The following is a 21539-nucleotide window of genomic DNA, read 5'->3' as shown; positions in this document are numbered from 1 at the left end:
CCCCCGCCCCGGCCGCCTCTGGCGCTTTGGAGAAGGCGGTCCGCGCGGGAGCGCGCCACGCGGGACCTGAGCTCCCAGCCGCCGCCACCGCCTCGGAACCCCCAGACCATCCCTGAGCCCACACCGACCCCTGAGCCACTGCCCGTCCCGGAGCCCTCAGCGCCCCACCCCGGAGTCCCCTGCCCACCCCGGAGCCCCCCCCCCCGCGCCCCTCCCCGGAGCCCCCGCCCGCCCCTCCCCGGAGGCCCCCCCCCACCGCCCCCCGTGCGGGCCGCGACCATGGCGGTCCTGCGCGGGGCACCCCTGCTCGGCTGCCTCCTGGCGCTGCTGGCACTGTGCCCCGGGGGGCGCCCGCAGACTGTGCTGACCGACGACGAGATCGAGGAGTTCCTCGAGGGCTTCCTGTCGGAGCTGGAGTCCGAGCCCCGGGAGGACGACGTGGAGGCCCCACCACCCCCTGAACCCACCCTTCCCGTCCGCAAAGCCCAGACAGGGGGCAAGCCGGGGGCGCGTCCGGGGGTGGCCGAAGAGGGTAAGAGCACCGGGTAGGGGTGGCCCTCGGTGTGATGGGGGGCCTCGGGGAGACCTCCACCTCAGGCTTGAATGGCGGGCCTCGGTGGTGTCTGGCCGAGGTCCAGTCTGCCCAGCATGAGGAATGGCTCTGTAAGGCACAAGAGAGCCCAGATATCTGGCGCGACACTGTGCCAGGCAGAGGTCAGTGCTGGCTTGGAGCCCTTTGGGTTTGGAGACGCATCCAGCAGGTCCACTGCCCAGTGGAACTGGGTCCTCCCAATCCGTCATGCACAGCCCCAAACCCCCAGAGGGACTAGACATGAACTAACTGGGGACTTTGCTGCCCCCTGCCCAGGTCAGTTTGAACGGGAACGGCCCTGCCATCCTAATGGGGCCACTCAGTCTGATTGTGGCACACATTGGCCGTGCCCACACCACTGCCAGAGTCCCAGCCTCCAGCCTTCCCTGGGAAGGACCCCCAGCACCCTGCTGCCTGGCCTCCTACTCCAGGAGCACAGAGCCGGGGGGCGGGGGGCGTTGCAGAAGACCCTCGTCTCCACAAGGCCTCCAGAGGCACTGGGCAGTAGTCCTGGGTTCTTGTGAAAATTAAACGAGGTGATGCATCACTAAAGCATTCAGCCTAGTGCCTCTTATATAATCAGTTGTCAATAAATCTTAGCTGTTTATTGTGACCTTCCGGAGGGTGGGCAAGGGTCTTGCTGATCTCTCTCCCAGGAGACTCCAGGGCACCATCCATCATTCCTGAGGTCAGCAGCTCCTCCCCTTCATCCCGCTCTAGATCTTTCCTGGCTCCTCCCTGGGACCCATCTCGGCCTCCCCCACCATTCCGGTCGAGATTGCTGTCCCGGCCTCTTGCACGCTGCTGTGGCAGCTCTGTTTCTCCTGTCTGCGTTTTGTAGATTTTCCAGTATTTCGGTCATGTGGCCCCCACTCCTCCATTACATTTTCAACAGCATTTGCTCAGGGGCCTGGAGGATTCCTATAGGCAGCCCTAGGCCCTGCCCCTGCTTCCTCCCTCCCCCAGACTCCGAGATGGGCGAGCAGCTGCAGTGCCCACCTATCCTATCTGTCCTCTGTGTGGCCTCAGGACCCCCTATGGTTATGGCTTCCAACCCACCCCAGCCTCCTTACCCCTGGATAGGGAATAGCCCATGAGTGTCGCTTTTCTTTGAAGCTTTTCTAGCTTCAGAGAGGCCCTGGGCCCATGCCCTTTACTTCGTGTGGCAGTTGGCAGGGATGAGACTGCCTCCCCCTTTAGACTGGGCACTCTCCCCAGGCCCGGATGGCTTAGTCACCCCTCTGCCCCTTCTGTGCCAGCACAGAATAGTGGGCCCTGACTGGCCAAAGGGCTGTATGGTGAAAGAGGGCATTGTGAGGTGCTCCTCTGGAGGTTTCAGCAGATGGGAGGACGAGGGCCTACCCCCTGGGAAGCTGAGCTACCCAGGCCAAGGTGTGGTGGTGACGGAAAGCCAGTCCCAGCTCTGCCATGACTGCAAGTGGCTTCACCTCTCAGTTTCCCCCATCTGGGAAATGCAGGGCTAACAGCAGCCCCTCTGCCCAGGTTGTAGGCACCCTGCCGGGGGTGGGGGGGGCACATGGGGCATAGAGGGGGTTCTTCATTGATTTTACCTGAGTCTGCATCTTGAACAGCACCTCCAGGAAAAGCCAAAGACAAAGGGAAGAAAGGAAAGAAGGACAAAGGCCCCAAGGCGACCAAGCAGCCCCCGGAGGCGTCCTCCAGGCCGCCCAAGAAGTCCAAGGAGAAGCCACCCAAGGCCACCAAGAAGCCCAAGGAGAAGCCACCCAAGGCCACCAAGAAGCCCAAGGAAAAGCCACCCAAGGCCACCAAGAAGCCCAAGGAGAAGCCACCCAAGGCCAACAAGAGGCCTCTGGCTGGGAAGAAGGCCCCCATCCCAACCCCCTCCGAAAGCCCGAAGTGGCCACTGCCCCCAGTCGCCAGCCCCGGCCTCGAAGAGCTGCCCCAGGAGGGAGGTGAGTGCTGGCTCTTCTGAGACTGTAGGGCTCTGACCTGCTGGGCTGCAGGGAGAGGGGGCTGAGGGCGGGTCCCTGAGGCCCTGCCTCTCGCAGACCCTCAGAGCCCCCAGTCCGGGTGGGCGCTGCGGCCTCACTGTTGTCCCTCCCTCGGTGCCGCTCCTCCCCTGGGGAGGGAGTGCTTGGCAGCCTCGTGGGGGGGGGGCTTGCTCTCCACCGTCCTGGGATCCGTCCCCTGGGCCCCATCCAGAGCCACCTGCCCACAGCGTCACTGGGCTCTGAGCCTGGAGGGTGCCTGCCTGCGGGGGCAGCTTTGCGGCAGGTCCTCCCAGACAGCAGAGCCTGGGCTCCCCAGAAAGCCGTCCAGCTCTCTGGCCCCCCGGAAATGCCAGCAGGGTGCTTAGAGCTAGAGCAGCCCGGGCCTCCCGGGAGTGAGCTGTTCAGGGGGTGTCGGCAGGGCCCGGGTATCGTGGAGGCTCACGGTGCAGCCAGTGGTCAGGGCAGGCCTCCCGTCCACCTGCTCCTGGGCTTTGTGTTGCAGACGGGCCCCTGCCAGATCCCTGGCAGGGCCCAGCAGGAGAGACCGACGTGGAGCGCCAGCCTGGTGAGTGGGCGCCGGCCACCTGGCCTCAGGGCACCAACCGCCCTGGCTTGCTGGGTCTCCGGGGTGGGCCGGGGTGGCAGCGTCGGGGAGTGCCTTCGATGAGGCGGCCACACGCGCTCTCCCTCAGAGCCGGAGGAGGAGACGGAGCAGCCCACGCTGGACTACAACGACCAGATAGAGCGGGAGGACTACGAAGACTGTGAGTAGGACCCTGCCCGCTCCCCAGGCCCCGCCGGCCCCGCCTCCCCCCCTGGATCCCACCCCCAGCCCCCGGAGGCCCCACCCTCCCTGGCCTTGGCCCCCGGCTCCGAGCGCCCACCTCTCCCCCAGTTGAGTACATCCGGCGCCAGAAGCAGCCCAGGCCGCCCCCCAGCAGGAGAAGGCCGGAAAGGCTGTGGCCCGAGCGCCCCGAGGAGAAGGCTGAGCCGCCCGGACGGGGGTTCGAGGCCCCGGAGGAGAGGATAGGTAGGATGCGGGCAGACTTGGGGGGCGGGGTGCCAGGCCAGGGGGCTCCGGCTCAACCCTGCCTCCCACCTCCACAGAGCCGCCTCTGAAGCCGCTGCCACCCAACTATGGGGACGGCTATGTGATCCCCAACTACGACGACAGTGAGTGCCCAGGGCCCCTGCCCTCTGCATCCCAAGGTCGGGCTGCCTGTGCCTCCAGCTTGGTGGCAGTTACCCGGCCACCCTCTCCGGCCTGGCCGCCCTCCCCTGATCTCCTCCCTCAGGCTGGGTCTTCCTGGCTCCCAACGTCGCTCTTCCCCACATCGCCCTGAGCCCCAGTGGGCTTCACTCTCGGGCCCTCCGAGCTCCGGTCCTGGCCACCTCGCCCCTCGCCCCTCGGGACTCCCATGCCGCCTTCCGCTCCCTCCTGCTCCCGGCCCCTTTGGACCCCATTCCCCTCCTCCTGGCCTCGGTCCCCATCAACCCCTTGGCCCCAGCTCAGCCCTCCAGACCCCCCTTCCTGCCACAGGTGCCAGTCGTCCTTCGGGGCATGTCCGGTGTCCGTGCCCCACTCCCTGCCCAGCCTTTCCCCACCTTTCTCCGGGCCACGCCCTGCTGGGGGGCCAGGCTGGTGACTTCCTCGGGGTCTCGCTCACCCCACCTGTGCCCAAGCAGCCTCCCCCTCCAGGAGGACCCTCCCTCCTCGTCTCAGCCCATCTGGACTCTTTAAGGCCCACCCTGATCTCACCTCCTCACCTTGTGCACCGCGTGCCCAGTCCGGCCCACTGGGCTCCTGTGAACCTAGGAGCCCCGGCTCATGGTGGGCCATCTCATCAGGGCTCTCCCTCCCCACAGTGGACTATTACTTCCGGCCTCCCAGGCCCCAGAAGCCTGACCCTGGCCTGGAAACAGATGAAGAGAAGGAGGGGCTGAGTGAGTGGAACCAGGCTGCCCCCAGCCCCCCCGTGCAGGCCTGACCCCCACCCCACCTGCCCCCTGAAGCCCCCCTTAGCCTGGGGCTAAGCCAACAGGCCCTTCCCCACTTCCACCTTTCAGAGAAACCCAAAAAGGAGGGCAGCAGGCCCAAGGAGGAGGAGACACATGACAAATGGACCGTGGAGAAGGGCAAGGACCACAAAGGTGTGTCTCTGGGGGCCGGGGGCTGGGCCCACACAACCTGGGTCCCCGTGAGAGGTCCGCCAGACCCCCGGCTGCTCTGGGACCCTCAGCACCACCTCCTCCCTTTGTTGCCCCCAGGGCCCCGGAAGGGTGAGCTGGAGGAGTGGGCTCCAGCAGAGCAACTCAGTGAGTGAGGCGCTGGGGGGCTCGGGGGAGCGGGATAGGTGCGGGGGGCTGGGGGGGGCTGTGAGGGCTGCAGCATAGCTACGAGCGCCGGGGCTGCCATGGGCATGTATGGAGGCTGTAGGGCGGGTGTGACGGCGCTGGGGCCGTGCCGTGGCCGCAGGGTGACGGTGATGGGGCACGTGACCCACCTAAGGCCACACATTGGTCCCGAACCCGAATTTCCTGTTGGCACTCCAGGCCTCCAGAGCCCCTTCCTGCTCTTAAAGTCCTGCAACGCGAAAGGGAGAGGCCCTGGAGTGCCTCTGTCCTGGGTCTGACCCCAGGGGACAGAGCTCGGGGCACAAGGCAGGTGTGCAGATGGCCCCGATGCAGACGATGCCTGGGACCGGCCAGGCCCTGGGGTGGCTGTCCCTGTGATTTCATGTGAGCCCCGTGGTCCCCTGGAGCCTGGCATCATCAGCCCATTCTCCAGAGGGGGAAGCTGAGGCTCAGGGTGGGGAAGCACAGGCTGGAGCACAGCTGCCCTCACTGGCGCCCCCTGATGTGAGGGGAAGTGGGTGCTGGGCTCCTCCGTTCTGGGTTCGGTGGAAGGAGGGACGGAGCCAGGGGGCCACCAGCCTGGGGTGCCGTGTCCCCAGAGTGCCCCCCCATCGGGATGGAGTCGCACCGCATCGAGGACAACCAGATCCGGTCCTCCTCCATGCTGCGCCACGGCCTAGGGGCACAGCGTGGCCGGCTCAACATGCAGGTGGGTGTCGGACGGGCCCATCTCCCAGCTGGGTAGGGGTTCCCTGCCTGCTCAGCCCCCCTGCTGTCCCCGACAGGCCGGCGACACTGAAGACGACTACTATGACGGGGCGTGGTGTGCCGAGGACGACTCTCAGACCCAGTGGATGGAGGTGGACACCAGAAGGACCACCAAGTTCACGGGCGTCATCACCCAGGGCCGCGACTCCAGCATCCAGTAAGTCCACCAGGCTCACAGGCACTTGGTGGGGGCAGGTGGCTCCAGGCACAGCTCTGAGTCCCGTTCAGAACTTTCCAGTGGGCCTTCCAGGGCCCTCCCCCGCCCCACCCCACCACCACTCCTCGGTTATGGCCGGTCGGTTCCCTGGGTCCAGATAAGCAAACCAGTCGCCCACGGCCACGCAGCGGGCATGGCAGCCTCTCCCGACATCCGGGCCAACACCACACACCTGCTAGCTCTTAGGTTCTTGGGCCCAGAAGAGGGTGCTCAGGCCGCCTGAGGGCCTGGACCTGGGGCGGGGAGAGAAGCCTTACCCTGACCACCATCCGCTCCCCAGTGACGACTTCGTGACCTCCTTCTTCGTGGGCTTCAGCAATGACAGCCAGACATGGGTGATGTACACCAACGGCTACGAGGAAATGGTGGGCACCTGAGCCCTCGGCTCTATACGCCCCTCGTCTGAACCGCAGGTGGGCTCTCGGCTGGGGTTGGGGGCTGCTCTGAGGCCTGCCTCTTCCCAGACCTTCCATGGGAACGTGGACAAGGACACACCTGTGCTCAGCGAGCTCCCGGAGCCGGTGGTGGCCCGTTTCATCCGCATCTACCCACTCACCTGGAACGGCAGCCTATGCATGCGCCTGGAGGTGCTGGGGTGCCCCATGTCCCGTGAGTGCAGGGGGCTGGCAGGGGCATGGATGGGAAGCTGGGGCAACCCGCGGTGGGCTGGCAGGTGGCCAGCTCAAGGCCCTGCCTGCCCACCCTCTGCAGCTGTCCACAGCTACTATGCACAGAACGAGGTGTTGACCACCGACGACCTGGACTTCCGGCACCACAGCTATAAGGACATGCGCCAGGTTGGGGTGCTTATCCTGAGGCCACGGACTGGGCTCAGGGCTAACAGGGGAGCCTCCCCATAGAGCAGACCCAGGCCGTGGGAGAGGTGTGGTCACTGCGGGTGGGCTGGGGGTGGCGGGAGTAGGTGGGCTGCGTAACTCTGTGTCTTCTCTGGCACCCAGTTGATGAAGGTGGTGAACGAGCAGTGCCCCACGATCACCCGCACATACAGCCTAGGGAAGAGCTCGCGTGGGCTCAAGATCTACGCCATGGAGATCTCGGACAACCCCGGGGATCACGAGTTGGGTGAGGGCCCCGACAGCCCCCTGGAGGCCTGGCCTTCCCCACGCCCAACAGATTATAGAGGCAAGGCCCTGGCACTGTAGCTGGGTCTGCGCCGTTGATGTTTCCAGCTCACCACCTCCCACCCATTTTTGGAGCCCCTTGCTGGGCCCTACAGTCCTCAGCCACCCTCACCCCTCTGGGGATGAGGCCGGTTTGGGTCCTTCCTCAGATCCCCTGGGCCTCAGGCCTCGGGAGGCTGCTTGGTTGCTGAGGCTCCTGCCCTTACAGGGGAGCCTGAGTTCCGCTACACAGCTGGTATCCATGGCAACGAGGTGCTAGGCCGAGAGCTGCTGCTGCTACTAATGCAGTACCTGTGCCGCGAGTACCGAGACGGAAACCCGCGCGTGCGCAGCCTGGTGCATGACACGCGCATCCACCTGGTGCCCTCGCTGAACCCTGACGGCTACGAGGTGGCAGCGCAGATGGTGGGTGGAGGAAAGGGGGTAAGACAGGGCTAGGGTGGGGCAGGGCTGGGGGTGGGCTGCTGATGCTGACCCCCACCTGCTCCCCCAGGGCTCAGAATTTGGGAACTGGGCGCTGGGACTGTGGACCGAGGAGGGCTTTGACATCTATGAGGACTTCCCGGACCTCAACTCTGTGCTCTGGGGAGCTGAGGAGAGGAAATGGGTCCCCTACCGGGTCCCCAACAATAACCTGCCCATCCCTGAACACTACCTGTCTCCAGATGCCACGGTGAGGCTGCAGCCTGGCCAGCAGGGCCTGCGGGAGCAGCCTGGACCCTGGGGTCCTGGAGCTCCGGACTTGGGGGTGGGCTGTGGGTTACCCAGCCCGGGCACTGAGACTGCAGGGCCTTGGAGGGACTGAGGGGGTAATGAGTACCAGTATGGGGTCTACGTGGAGGGTGATGGAGGCTGTGGCCCACACCCCACATACTGGCCACCCTAGGTGTCCACGGAGGTCCGGGCCATCATTGCCTGGATGGAGAAGAACCCCTTTGTGCTGGGAGCGAACCTGAACGGCGGTGAGCGGCTCGTGTCCTACCCCTATGACATGGCCCGCACGCCCAGCCAGGAGCAGCTGCTGGCCGCAGCCATGGCAGCCGCCCGGGGAGAGGACGAGGAAGAAGCATCTGAGGCCCAAGAGACCCCAGACCATGCCATCTTCCGCTGGCTGTCCATCTCCTTCGCCTCTACCCACCTCACCATGACCGAGCCCTACCGGGGAGGGTGCCAAGCGCAGGACTACACCGGCGGCATGGGCATCGTCAACGGGGCCAAGTGGAAACCCCGCTCTGGGAGTGAGTCAGCCTGGGAGGGTCTGCGGTGGGGCATCTGGTGTGGGCAGGGGTGACTGCGGCTCTGTGTCTGCCCTGCCCAGCTATCAACGACTTCAGTTACCTGCACACCAACTGCCTGGAACTCTCCATCTACCTGGGCTGCGACAAGTTCCCTCACGAGAGTGAGCTGCCCCGAGAGTGGGAGAACAACAAGGAAGCTCTGCTCACCTTCATGGAGCAGGTGTGGGGGCTGCCAAGGGGGGGGCGTGCAGGTGGAGGAGTGGGGCAGCATTTGGGGAGAGGGTGGTGAAGGGCGAGGGGACCTCGTGCATGGGACAGGGCAGCAGCAGACCCAGTGGACTCTCCATGTGGACACCCGCCCTGCCTCCCCTGCAGGTTCACCGCGGCATCAAGGGGGTTGTGACGGACGAGCAGGGCATCCCTATCGCCAACGCCACCATCTCCGTGAGCGGCATTAACCACGGAGTGAAGACAGGTACACAAGTGCATACCCCTAGGCCGCTCCGCCTCCCGAGGTGGGGGGCACCAAATCTGTACGTGCCGTTGGCAAGGCAAGCCTGGCCTGCCCAGCACGTCCCTGCTCCTCTGGAGCCCCCCAGAGGGAGGGCTAGGGGGATCTCGGACAGGAGGACTGGGGCCTGGGAGGGGGTACTCCTAGGCAGCCGAACCCGTCCTCCCTTTGCAGCAAGTGGCGGTGATTACTGGCGCATCCTGAACCCGGGGGAGTACCGCGTGACGGCCCACGCGGAGGGCTACACCCCGAGCTCCAAGACCTGCAACGTGGATTACGACATCGGAGCCACCCAGTGCAACTTCATCTTGGCTCGCTCCAACTGGAAGCGCATCCGGGAGATCATGGCCATGAACGGGAACCGGCCCATCCCGCACATCGACCCGTCGCGCCCCATGACCCCCCAGCAGCGGCGCATGCAACGCCGCCGCCTGCAGTACCGGCTGCGCATGCGCGAACAGATGCGGCTCCGGCGTCTGAACGCCACCGCCAGCCCGGCTACCGTCCCCACGTCGCCCCCCACCCCCCCGACACTGCTCCCCGCCCCCTCCGTCGCCCCCTCCCCCGCCCCGAGTCCTACCCTGGGTCCCCGGCACTTTCCACCCCAGACCACAGCTGGCTGGGAGGAGTCAGAGACCGAGACCTACACGGAGGTGGTGACGGAGTTTGGGACAGAGCTGGCGCCCGAGGAGGGTGAGGAGGAGGAGAGAGAGATGGTCACGGGCCAGGAGATCCCCTTCACCACAGTTGAGACCTACACAGTGAACTTCGGGGACTTCTGAGGACAGGTCTGCCAACGCGCGAGCTTGCACCAGTAGTCACACTGCCCTGGCCTGCTCAGCTGCCATCAGCAAACGGAAAGATCCCCGGTGTGGACCCTGCCAGGAGGGGGCACGAAGTGATGGAGACCTAGGAGCCAGGGTCTGTGTCAGGCGTCTGCTCCACCGGCCGCTCTGCTGCAGGGCCGGGCTGGGGCAGCTTGAGCGAGCCCGGGTGCGGGGGGGTGGTGGGGGCAGACTTCTCCACCATCTGCTCCGGCCACACCAATAAACCAAGCTCACGGCAGATGTGTCACTGACCGCTTGCCATCCTGACCAGCTGGGAGAGGGGAGGAGGAGGGAGGCTCCCTCCACAGAGCGCCCTGGCCCGCCACCGGGTCTGCCCAGCTCAACACCAGTAAACACTCGGGCTTTATTTACAAAGGCAAAGCTGCCATGGTGCTGACGCCACAGGGAAGGAATAGCCGGGGCCTCTCCGGACAAGGCCGCCTTTGTGAGTCAGGTGCCCAGATCCAGGCCTCCCAGGTCCTCCTCCTCCGCCCCAAAGCCTGAGAAGCTGATGGGCTGGCATGCCAGGCTGCGCAGGTTCACCAGGCAGGCTGTCTGTGTGGTGCTAAAGTCTGGAACAGCCACCAGCAACACTGTCTGGTCCTCGGGGCCTGCAAAGAAGCCACGTGGGGGCGCGCCTTAGGTTCTGGGTGAGGCCCGTCTCAAAGGGAAGTCACCAGAAGTGAACAGGAGCCCCCATCAGCACCATGGGAGCGTGGACCACAGAAGCTCCTTGAGACCAGAAACGAAAAGGGCCAAGGACACCATAAAGGTCCAAGGCTAAAGCCACACTGACCAGAATGAGCTCTGGTGGGGACAGTTTCAGTCCCTGCAGAGCCTGGGCTGTCCACCCTTGGGCGCCTGGACACTCCAACACAGGCTTTCTCTGTGAGCCTTGGCCCCAGCTGAGAGCGTGTCACTCGCGTCAGCCCAGGCCTGGGACCCCCAGAAGACAAAACTTACCTCGGATGATTTTGGAGCCAAAGCTGAGGGTGTTGCCACAAAAGTAGACGTGAGGGCACTCCAGAAAGATGAACGGGTCGGTGTTGTAGAAAGGGTAACAACCTGGAGAAGGAGGACCCACAGCTGAGAGTGGGGCTTCTCAGCCGCAGCACGGAGACACCTACACATCTCGGGTAGGGCTGTCCCGTGTAGGGCGCGGGGTGCCATCTCACACACGTGACCCTGTAGCAGCCCTGCAGCTGTCACAACAAAAACATCTCCACACACTGCCACGTGGCCCCAGAGGCAGGGCAGTATGCTCTGCCGCTGCCGCCTTCGCCCTTCCGGGTGGGCGCCGGGCCAGGGTGCAGTGCTCTGGCCGGCCCTAGCTCCCACTGCGCTCCCATGGCCTTCAGCCCTAAGCAGGGCCTTGGCCACGAACAGACGTAAGATTCCACAGTAGCTCCCAAAACAAACCGAGCTTTGGGGCTTTGCCTTAGACAGGTCACGGCTAGGCAGGTGGGTGCAAACCCAGGCTGGGAACCCTCCGAGCATGACAGGAGCCCCTTTGGCCTTCCCCGGCCCTTTGCTGTACACCACGTGTCTGAGTCCCAGTACCTAGGGTGTCAGGGGCTGTAGGGCTGACGTGACGGACTTGCAGGGTCCACTCCAGGATCTCCAAGTGGTCCTCCATGCTGCTGTACCGGAAGATGTCACTCACGTTCTGTCCCGACGTCCCCAGGAATCTGCAAGGCAGGGCTCGGCTGACCCCACCCTGGGGGGCCACCGTCTGCACTCCTCCACGGCTGCCAGCCCAGAGCTCACCTGGCACACTCACAGGGAGTCCCGAGCCCGACTCCAGGTGGGCCCTCCACAGCCCTGGGCCCAACCCTCCCCTCCTGGTGCCACCGAGGCAGAAGGCCAGGGGTCAGCCTGGAGGGGGGCTACCTGACTCCGTCGATGGTGGCCTGGTAGGGGTTGGTGACCAGCTGGAGCGTGGAGTAGGCAGTGGCCAGTGGGAACATGCAGGGGTGCAGGGGCTGCTGGGGGAGCGTGTAGTTTGTTGGGTCAAATTCGCCTGGCATCACGTCCACGGGCACGGAAGCCTGGAGGGCACAGGGGCAGGGGAGCTCGCAGGGCCCAGCTCCCTCCATACGCACCCCACTGGAGTCCACCTTCCCCAGCCCACCTTCCAGTGCCCAACTGCAGTGCCAGAGACCCCGATCCCGAGCACTGGCCTGCCCCCAGCTCACTCACGCTCAGCTGCAGGAGGATCTCGTCCAGCATCTTGACAGCCTCCACGCTGGCGGCCTGGGTTTTCTTGGTTAAGTACTTGGCCTGGGAGAAGCCCGTACGGAGGCTATCAGGCCCCAAGGGAGGCTTACATCAAAGCCATACCCAGAGCCCCCGCCAGGAGGGCTGAGAGCAGAGCAAAGCCCCACCCGCAGGGGGACAGTAAGAGTTCCGGGCCTCCGGCCCCCACCACCGCCCTCAGAAAGCAGGGCCTGAGGACAGGAGATTCCTGGGTCACCAGACCTGCGAGACCCGTGCCCGACGCTCCGCAGGGAAGGGCTTGAATGCAGGCAGGCGGGCGCCGTACCTTATTGATGGAGTCTCTGCTCTGGGTGTTGTGGCTCAGGAGGTTCCCGGCGAGGATGACCCGGGAGACGTGGGCGGCGCTGCACTGCTCCCCTTCATCCCCAAGCTGCCCCGTCACCACGTCCACCAGCAGCTGGGTGCCCAGCAGGCTCTCGCCCCCACCTCCACCCAGGCCCAGGCCGGACACCAGCAGCACAAACCTGCCGGAAGAAGTCGGGGTCTTCATGGGTGCTGGGAGGGCCGCGTGGAGCTCCTGGTGGGGCTCTGTCACCATCACAGGGGAGCAGGGGCCAGCGAATGTGACTCCCCCAGACCACTGACCAGACCCGGGCCCCTGCTCCTCACCTGGCCGTGTCGAGGGGCCGTGTGGGCTTCTGGGGAGCAAGCCCTGCAAAGCAGTGGTCCTCCACCAGGAACTTCCCGTCATCTCCTGCAGAGCCCAGCACAGCCAGGACCGTCCCTGGGGAGCAGCAGAGTCAGGCCCAGGAGGGGGGCCTGAGGGGTTACCACCCCCTTCCAGGCACCCAGACGACAAAACCAGCAGCTCTCCTCTGCTGGTGAATTCTCATGAGGACTCAGGACTGGGCATCTGCTTCCTGGAGTCAAGTGCCTCCGGGCGCAGGTGGGAAGAACTGACCCCTACCTGGGTCTCACCCGCCGCCTGAACCCAAACCCATGGCTGCAAGAATAATGCAGGTGTTCGCCAGCACCCAGAGGTGAGGGCCACCCCCTCCCCCCTCCCCACCTGTGACCAGCTTTGCCACGTCGATGGCGCCCGCCAGTTTGATACGCTGCAATTCATCTTCCAAGATCAGTTCATCGTCTGCGTGGATGTATTTGCTCCGAGGAGGCTGGGGGAGCAGGTTGTGCTGGAATTCAAAGATGGGAGTGGTCATGGGGCCAGAGCCCACTCTGGCTCCGGTGCCACATCAGTGAGATGGCCCTGCAGATCCCTCCCCCATGGGCAGAGGCCCAGCCCTGATTCCCAGGATGCAAGGCAGGTGGCCTCATCAGTGCCCCCGGGGAAGTATTCTGGGGGCAACCCGTGTGGGCCTCACCTCTTCGCTGACCTCCCGCAGGATGGACGGCTGGAGCAGCATGGCCTTGAAGAGGGTCCCTACCACACAGCACTTCTCCCCAGGCTGCAGCTCACACAGCTTCTTAATCAGGACTCCATTGCCTGCGGCGCGAGGGGTATGAGCTCAGAGACGAGCCCTGCTCCACCCCCTCACGGCCACGGAGCACCACGGCCCTGGGGCCCTGGCCTCCACGAGGAGGGAGAGAACGTCAAATGCAAGGACCCCTTAGACCTAAAGGATCACTTGGCCCCAGGGGGACAGAGGGACTCTGAATGTGCCTGCGCTCTGGATGCCAAGCGTCCTCACAAGAGAGGCAGACATGCAGAGAAGGCGACGTGAAGATGGGGCAGAGACGGGAGGGAGGCAGCAGCGGGCCCACCAGTGCCGGGGCAGCCACCAGAAGCTGGAAGAGGCAAGGAAGGACTGGAGAGAACGTGGCCCTGCCGACACCTGCATCTCGGAGCCCTGGCCTCCAGAACTGGGAGAGAATAGACTTCTGTTGTTTGAAGGCACTCAGTTTGCGGCTCTGTTGTTTATTACAATGGCCACGGGAAGCTAATGCAGAGTTTCTTCATTTATACCTAAATTATAACGCTGATCCTTAGAAAGAGGTATGCCAAGTCTCAACACAGCCCTGCCCTAACAATATTACAGTCTCTTTAGAGAGTTTGGATTCCTTCATCCGCCCCACAAATGCCTCGTCATCTGAAAACAGAGATACCCCAAATCCAAACTTCATATCCCCACCCGCCCCATTCTGCTTCCTGTGGAGTCACCAGAGGGCCTGGGATCACAGAGAACAGCACATAGGAAGCGTTAGGGACGGGCAAGAAGATGGGCGTGGGAGAGGGGTGGTATGCAGGGGTCACTCGGGTGGGCAGGAGGGAGGAACCACGTCCCAGAAGGCCTGAGGGTTTGCTAGTACAGACCCCAAGCCTGGAGAAAATGCTAACAGGAGGTGATGGGATAATGTGGACTCGGGACCAGCCCGTTCCTTAGCCCGGTGACTCCAGCACGTATCCCTCCTGCCCCGGAATAACCAAGAACATCCCACAGATCCACACCCTGGGGAGCGAGGGGGAGTACTTCAAAATAAGATAAGGAGGGCGCCGGCACTGGATAGAAATGCCAGACGCCACGAGAGACAACAAATGCCAAAGCCACAATGTCCACCGAGCCCTCACTCAGCCCCAGGTGGCCGTGCCAAGCCCTGCACTTGGAATTCTTCCACCCCCGACGACACGCCATTGGAGATATTATTACCCCACCACCTGGCTGAGGAAACTGAGGCACAGAGAGATTAAGGAACACGCCCTAGGCTACCCAGCTGAGATCCAGTGTGCATGTCTGAGCACCAGGTAGAACCACACAGCCCTATGCTGAGGGCGGGACATCTGTCCATCCGGGCGGAGTGTGGGCGCCAGGCCAGGCGCCAGCACAGAGAGTGAACCCGAAGGCCCATCCTTGCCCTCACTGAGCTTCCGGCGCAGAGGGAGAGGCAAGAGCAGGAAAGGCGGGATCTGCCGCTGGGCCAAGTGCTGCGAACAGAGAAGGCCCTGCTGGCCCAGGCGGCCTCTCGAAGCACAGGATGTTTCAGCTGAGGTTGTGAAGGAAGCCTGGGGACAGAGTATGCCAGGGACAGAGCGTGCCAGGCGCAGGGAGAGCCAAAGGTAAGAAAGGGCTTGAGGTGTTCAGGAAACTTGTGAGTGGAGAGACGTGAATTCTGAGACGGACTGAGCTCTGGGGAGGAAGCCTGGCCACGCAGAGAAGCCACGTGTTGAGTGAACGATGCTGCCTACCGTCAATCACCCAGCCAAGGCCCCATTCCTTGTGGGCCCCACTCTGTGAACAGAATAAAATGGCTGCTTTCTGTCACTGGGCAGCTTTGTTAGAAGAGAAACCTGGCGGGGATATGTATATACGTGTAACTGATTCACTTTGCTGTTCAGTAGAAACTAACACAACATTGTAAAGCAACTGTACTCCAATAAAAATTAATTAAAAAAAAGAAGAAGAGGAGAAACCTGGTACCACAGCAGATGCTGTGGTAAAGAATCTAAAAGATGACATTGACCTTAGGCTCGAGGAGGGTGTCCTCGAGGACTTCAAGGAAAGCGAGACAAAGGCATTGGGAGACAGAGGAAGGAGACCCTTGTTATGTGGCAGAGAAAAGGTGAATAACACTTTTGCCTGCAGTGAGGAAAACAGAAAACATCTCTAACATGAGGATGTAGCTAGGAGATCGGGTCAAGTGTTCTCCTGGCTGCGTATAATAAAACCGGAGTCAATCCAGCGGACCTGGTGGGATGGGACAGGCCTGGGAGCCAGTGCTCGCCAAAGCTTTCCCAGTGGTTCCAATGTGCAACCTGGGCTGAAACCCAGCAAGCCTGGTCCTGGCCGGGGTGGGTGGGGGGCAAGAAAAATGAATAAGACACGGTCTCAACCACAAAATTTCAGTTTAAAGACTTAACACATGCAATGAAAACTACGTGGAAAGCTACCCTTTTTTTTTTGTAATTTTTTTTTTTTTTTTTTTGGCTGCACCATGAGGCATGCGGGATCGCAGGTCCCCAACCAGGGATCGAACCCATGCCCCCTGCATTGGAAGTGAGGAGTCTGAACCACTGGACCACCAGGGAAGTCCCAGAAAGCCCCTCTTACAAATAGTAACAATGGGGTGATGGGGCATCACCCAAAAGTTGAAGGTCGTGGGGGTCCTACTTCATCAAGAATAACTTAAAAGCAGGAAAGATCACCAAGGAAGAAATGGGGAAAAAAAAGAAAAAGGCCTGCACTGCCCAGGCCACTTGATTAGGAAAGACAGACGACCCCAAGGGTCTGGAGATCCATGCCCAACAAACCCAGAAGCACTTCCCCAAACTCATTACTTACCCCAGCGCTGCTGGGCCCGGCTCACCAGGAAGGGCCTCATCTGGATGAGGCGGGTGGCATAAATGTGGGCATACTGCCGGCTAAAGTTGCGCTCCCCCAGCCGGAAGGGCTGCGAGGAGTTGGTGTAAGTCACCACGGGCACCCGGGCAAAGGTAGCATTGCTGGCTGATGGTGGGGACAGCAGAGTGTGGGCCCTCTGGGCAGCCTGCTCAGAAAACATGTCCGTGCTTGATGTGTCCAGACTGCTGTGGCCGGGACAGGGAGGAGGTGGTCCCTGAAAGGACACAAACGCAGTCCTGCAATCCCTGCAGCCTCCGCGGCAGCCGTGTCCCTAGCCGCGTCCCAGGGCACTGAGGGTGGGGGAGACTTGTAGTGCACACCAGACTTCGGCCAGAACAGCACCTGGAACTCGACTAGGTTGGATACCAGTGTCCCCTGTAACCTGCAAAAAGGGAGATGAGGAAAGCTAGGAAATGCTTCTCCCACCTGGCGCTCTCCAAACCCATCTCAAGTGTCCACTGCCTGCTCCACACCTCAACAGACAATGATCAAGGTCTCAAATTCCATGCCCCAAATGGAATTCCTCATCTGCCTCCATCCAGCTCCCTGGCACCTGCCCCATCTCAAGGCATGAGGCCAGCCTTATTACACAAGCCTACCATAAAATAATTAGCCTATGATTAAAAATATAAATAAAACAAAACATAAATCAGTCACTTCTCTGCTCGAAACCCTCCAAAGGTTCCCCATTTCACGGAATAAAACCCCAAGTCCCTACAGTGGCCTATGAGATCTGCCCCACTGGTCCTGCCCTCCTGTCCCCCCACCAGGAGGCCTGCTCTTCTCCCTCAGGTCCCTCAGGTCTGCTCAAACCTCACCTTCTCCACCTGCAACCCTCCCCTGGCACTTCTGCTCCTGCAATGTTTATTGTTTTCCATGGCATTTACCTCCCAACAGACAATACATTTTAACTTTATTGTCTGCCTCCTCTGACTAGAATAAAAGCTCCAGGAGAGCAGAGGCGTCAGCACCTGAGCCCACTTTCCAGAAGCAGCCCGGAGCCCCACTGAGACGTACTGTAGGCGTCAGATCCACAGCAGGTTCCAAGATCAGTGCGTGGAGCAGCTCAGTCATTTCTTTACATGCGTACAGGGATGATAATAGTTTGCATGGAATGGGTTAAAAAAGACGTGGCACTAAAACCGATTTCTTCCTCCCGCCTTTTTAGCACAGCTATTAGGTGGCTTGAATTCTGTCGCTACAGAACAGCTCTGGGCTGGGACGGTATCTGAATCAACTTTCTGCCCCAAAGTGCAGAGCGGAGGCAGCGCTCTGGCCGCAGTCTCGATGGAGTCTCGCGGCCTGACTCCCCAGGCCACGGCCCCGGCCCGCAACCTGGGGCCGTCTTGGGGAGTACAGCACAGAGCCTGCTCAGACCTCCCTCGCGAGATGCCTCTTAACCCGCCTCCACGCGAGGACACCCAAAGAGCCAGCCCCCCCAAAGAGCCAGCTCCCCCCAAGCATCCACGCGGCCCGGGAAACCGAGACCCCACTCACCTCGCCGCACGCCGCGGCCCCGCCCACAGCCGCGCGCCATCTCCCGCCAATCCGCGCGCCTTACCCCGCCCACAGAGGCATCTCGCCAATCACCGCGTGCTCCACCATGCTCATCATCGCGGGGACCGCCCGCCGCCGCGCACCTCCTCCCGCCATTCCGCGAGCCTCGCCCCGCCCATGCTGCATCCCGCCAATGACAGCGCGCTCCACCATGCTAATCATCCCCCCCCCGGGCTCGTCCACAGCCGCGCCCGCCCCCTCCATTGACGCGCGCCCCGCCCCTGAGCTCTGCGCGTGCGCGGGATCACGCCCCCTATTCCAAGGGAAACGTGGGGCGGGGTTGCAGCTTAGGGACCAGTGTGCACTCGTGTGCGCCGTGACGCCCCGATCCGGCCCTTCCCGGAGGCCTGACCCTGAGGTCGCTGCGCCTTCCCGAGAGTTGGCGCCTCTTGCGCCACCCCAGGACACCGCTGGGTCCCCGCTTCTGCGGTGGACGGTGGGAGGGCTGAGGACGATGGTTGCACCGCCTAAGGGGAGCGATTACTCTGCCGCAAGTCCGAGGACAGGGCCAGGCACTGGGTTCCAGAACAGTGGGGGAGGACTTAGAGTTAGGGTCAGGGAAGCGGACTGGCTGGCTGAGGCCTTCCGCACGGGGCCAACAGCCCTGCCAGCCTCCACCCAACACTTCCTGGTCTCTGTTGTCCTCACTGCCTCTCCTCATCCACACTCCTCCTACCCACCAAGGAATTCTCGTGCCATCCCGCACTTCGTGCGGGCTCTTTTCCACATCTCCACCAATCCACATCGCTTGGAATTCCTAAGCGAGCCCCAGTGGCCCTTCCCCATGACGCTTCCTCTCCACTCCCACCAGCGCCGGGATTCAGTCTCTTTAGCACATGCTGTTCTGCTGGTTCACTCTGCATCTGTTTCTCAAGTCCCAGTCTTGTCTCCGCAACAAAGTAGATAATAGTTACGGATAACACATAAAAGCCCTTGCTATGGGCCTGACACTGTTCTAAATTCTTTTTTTTTTTTTTTTTTTTTTTTTTTGCGGTACGCGGGCCTCTCACCGCTGTGGCCTCTCCCGTTGCGGAGCACAGGCTCCAGACGCGCAGGCTCAGCGGCCATGGCTCACGGGCCCAGCCGCTCCGCGGCATGTGGGATCTTCCCGGACCGGGGCACGAACCTGTGTCCCCTGCTTCGGCAGGCGGACTCTCAACCACTGCGCCACCAGGGAAGCCCCTGTTCTAAATTCTTGACACATACAAATTCAGCTAATCCTCCAATAACCCTTTGAAGAGGAGGAAACTGAGGCACTGAGAGGTCACACGGCTAGTGAGTAACAACTAGGATTCACTCTGAGGCAGCGTGACTCAGCCCTGACATTGTATGTGTGCTGGCCCTCTGCATATGCAGGTCAGCTGGACTGCCCATCTAATTACCCATTACTTCACTTTTGTCCCTGCCGTTCAGACATTTGTCAAACATCCAATTAGAGTGGATTGGATAAGTCTGCCCTCAGAGGATGTGCGGGAAGCTAGTCTAGTTCACTTACCACAGTGCCTGACTCATGGAAACTCCCAGTTCAGCCTGTATTTGTTGAATGAATAGATGAGCACTTTTCGGGGGTGGGGGTGGGGCGGGGCATGTAATGTGCTAAATGTCTCAAGAGCATTTTCTTATTGAGTCTTACCTTAGCCCTGTGAGGCAGGTACTATGGTCTCCGTTTTACAGAAAGATTCATAGTTGCACAGGGTCACACAGCCAGGGAGCCGGGGGCTGGAACTGATACTTCTGCTCAGACATGAAGCTGGGCGGCCTCTCCACTGAGGTCGGCTACTGGCAGGCCTGTGTCAGGCACGCAGTTGGGGCAGGTGAGGGGGTGTAGGACAGACCTGGAGGCAACAGTCATACTAGAAATGATGGTGGCTGGGAAAGCGGGGGCTGCAGACAAGTGGGTGTGCTTCCATGGGCGGAACATCCTTCCCTAACTCTCTTCCCCTGGCTGTCTGCAAGGATGGAAAGGCTTAAGTGTTGATTTTCCCAGCCTCCCTGGCAGCCAAGGGTGATGATGAGATCAGATCTGGCAGAGACGTAGGGGAAGTCTGGCAGGGATGGGGGCGGGGTGGGGGGGAAGGCTGGGTTTCTGAGAAATCTGGTTTTGTGGTAAGAAGGAGGGGCACAGCCTGCTTCCTTTCCCCGTTCTTTCCGTAGTGAATACAGTGCCTGGTAGTGTCCGGCAAAGATGCCAACCCGGATACCACTTAGCTACTGAACCAGGACCAGCAATTGCTAACTTCTTATTTTATTTTAGAAAAGGAACCCCTAATTTGTTTTCCCCACTTTGGATTTTCTGAACATGAAACGAAACGGGTTTTTTTGTTTGTTTGTTCTTTGGCAGCGCTGTGTGGCATGCGGGATCCTAATTCCCCAACCAGGGATCAAACCCGCACCCCTGCATTGGAAGCACAGAGTCCTGACCACTGGACCACCAGGGAAGTCGCCCAAACATATTCTTTTTTTTTTTTTTTTTAAATAAATTTATTTATTTTTGGCTGTGTTGGGTCTTCATTTCTGTGCGAGGGCTTTCTCTAGTTGTGCCTAGCGGGGGCCACTCTTCATCGCGGTGCACGGGCCTCTCACTATTGCAGCCTCTCTTGTTGCGGAGCACAGGCTCCAGACACGCAGGCTCAGCAGCTGTGGCTCACAGGCCCCGTTGCTCCGCGGCATGTGGGATCTTCCCAGACCAGGGCTCAAACCCGTGTCCCCTGCATTAGCAGGCAGATTCTCAACCACTGCACCACCAGGGAAGCCCCAAACATGTTCTTAAATGAAGTATGTAGGTATATAAAAGAGCAGAGGGGTCCCAAAAGGCTGAGGTGGTGTCTTTGGGATTGGGCCCCTCAAATAAGTACTAGTTTCCATTGAAAACAAGGGCTGGGTGGAATGGCATTACAGGGAGAGGGGCTTCAATGATGCTCACTAATGTGGTTTTATTAAAAAAATTTTTTGTGTGTGTGGTAAAATATATATAAGATTGACCGTTTTAACCATTATAAAGTGTACAGTTCATTGGTATTAAGTATATTCACATTGCTGTGCAACCATCACCACTGTCCATCTCCAGATATTTTTCATGATCCCCAACTGAGTCTGTGTATCCACTAAACGATAACTCTCCATTCCCCCTAACCTAGCCCCTGTTAACCTCTAATCTATGTCTCTGTGAATTTGCCTATCCTAGGTATCTCATATAAATGGAATTATACAATATCTGTCCTTTTGTATCTGGCTTATTTCCATTAAAATATCTTCAGTGTACATCCATGTTGCAGAATGTATCAGAATTTCATCCCTTTTTATGGACAAACAATAATTCAGTGTATGTGTAGAACACATTTTGTTTATTCATCCGTTGATGGATACCGATTTGGGTTGTTTTCATCTTTTGGCTATTGTGAACAATGCTGCTGAGAACGTGGGTGTACAAATATCTGTTTGAGGCCCTGCTTTCGATTCTTTTTGCCGTATACCCAGAAATAGAATTGCTGGATTAAATGGTATTTCTGTGTTTAATTTTTTGAGGAACCATCATTCTGTTTTCCGCAGCAGCTGTACCATTTTACATTCCCACTAAGAATACACAAGAGTTCGGGCTTCCCTGGTGGCGCAGTGGTTGGGGGTCCGCCTGCCGGTGTGGAGGATGTGGGTTCATGCCCCGGTCCAGGAGGGTCAGTTCTACCCCATGGGGGTAGTTCCTGGTAACCAACCCTACAGAGGCAACTAAGCCCGTGCGCCACAACTACTGAGCCTGCGCTCTAGAGCCCACGAGCCACAACTACTGAGC

The 21539-nt window shown here is 60.8% G+C and overlaps 2 protein-coding genes across 2 annotated transcripts; one reads left to right on the top strand and one right to left on the bottom strand.

The window, feature by feature from the left end:
• The first annotated feature begins 264 nt into the window (after positions 1-264).
• AEBP1 (AE binding protein 1) lies at positions 265-9787 on the top strand. The gene is made up of 21 exons (XM_065883753.1): positions 265-532; positions 2185-2526; positions 3068-3130; positions 3258-3329; positions 3461-3595; positions 3673-3738; positions 4432-4509; positions 4633-4716; positions 4834-4881; positions 5520-5629; positions 5706-5845; positions 6186-6270; positions 6370-6514; positions 6617-6702; positions 6865-6988; positions 7256-7452; positions 7541-7720; positions 7934-8285; positions 8366-8505; positions 8661-8760; positions 8971-9787. The coding sequence occupies exons 1-21, from the start codon at positions 280-282 to the stop codon at positions 9576-9578; spliced, it is 3408 nt and encodes a 1135-aa protein (XP_065739825.1). The 5' UTR covers positions 265-279; the 3' UTR covers positions 9579-9787.
• Positions 9788-9968: 181 nt separating this feature from the next.
• On the bottom strand, positions 9969-17739 carry POLD2 (DNA polymerase delta 2, accessory subunit). The gene is made up of 11 exons (XM_065883668.1): positions 17693-17739; positions 16136-16409; positions 13223-13344; positions 12910-13033; positions 12510-12624; positions 12166-12364; positions 11823-11903; positions 11514-11671; positions 11184-11311; positions 10587-10688; positions 9969-10234 (listed from the first exon to the last, which is right to left on the bottom strand). Exons 2-11 carry the CDS (start codon positions 16353-16355, stop codon positions 10074-10076), a joined length of 1410 nt encoding a protein of 469 aa, XP_065739740.1. The 5' UTR covers positions 16356-16409; positions 17693-17739; the 3' UTR covers positions 9969-10073.
• Positions 17740-21539: the final 3800 nt, after the last annotated feature.

This window comes from Phocoena phocoena, chromosome 9 (genome assembly GCF_963924675.1).
Source record: "Phocoena phocoena chromosome 9, mPhoPho1.1, whole genome shotgun sequence".
NCBI classification, from domain to species: domain Eukaryota; kingdom Metazoa; phylum Chordata; class Mammalia; order Artiodactyla; family Phocoenidae; genus Phocoena; species Phocoena phocoena.
The sequence above is the reverse complement of the archived record's forward strand: the minus strand, read 5'-3'. Positions and strand labels throughout refer to the sequence as shown.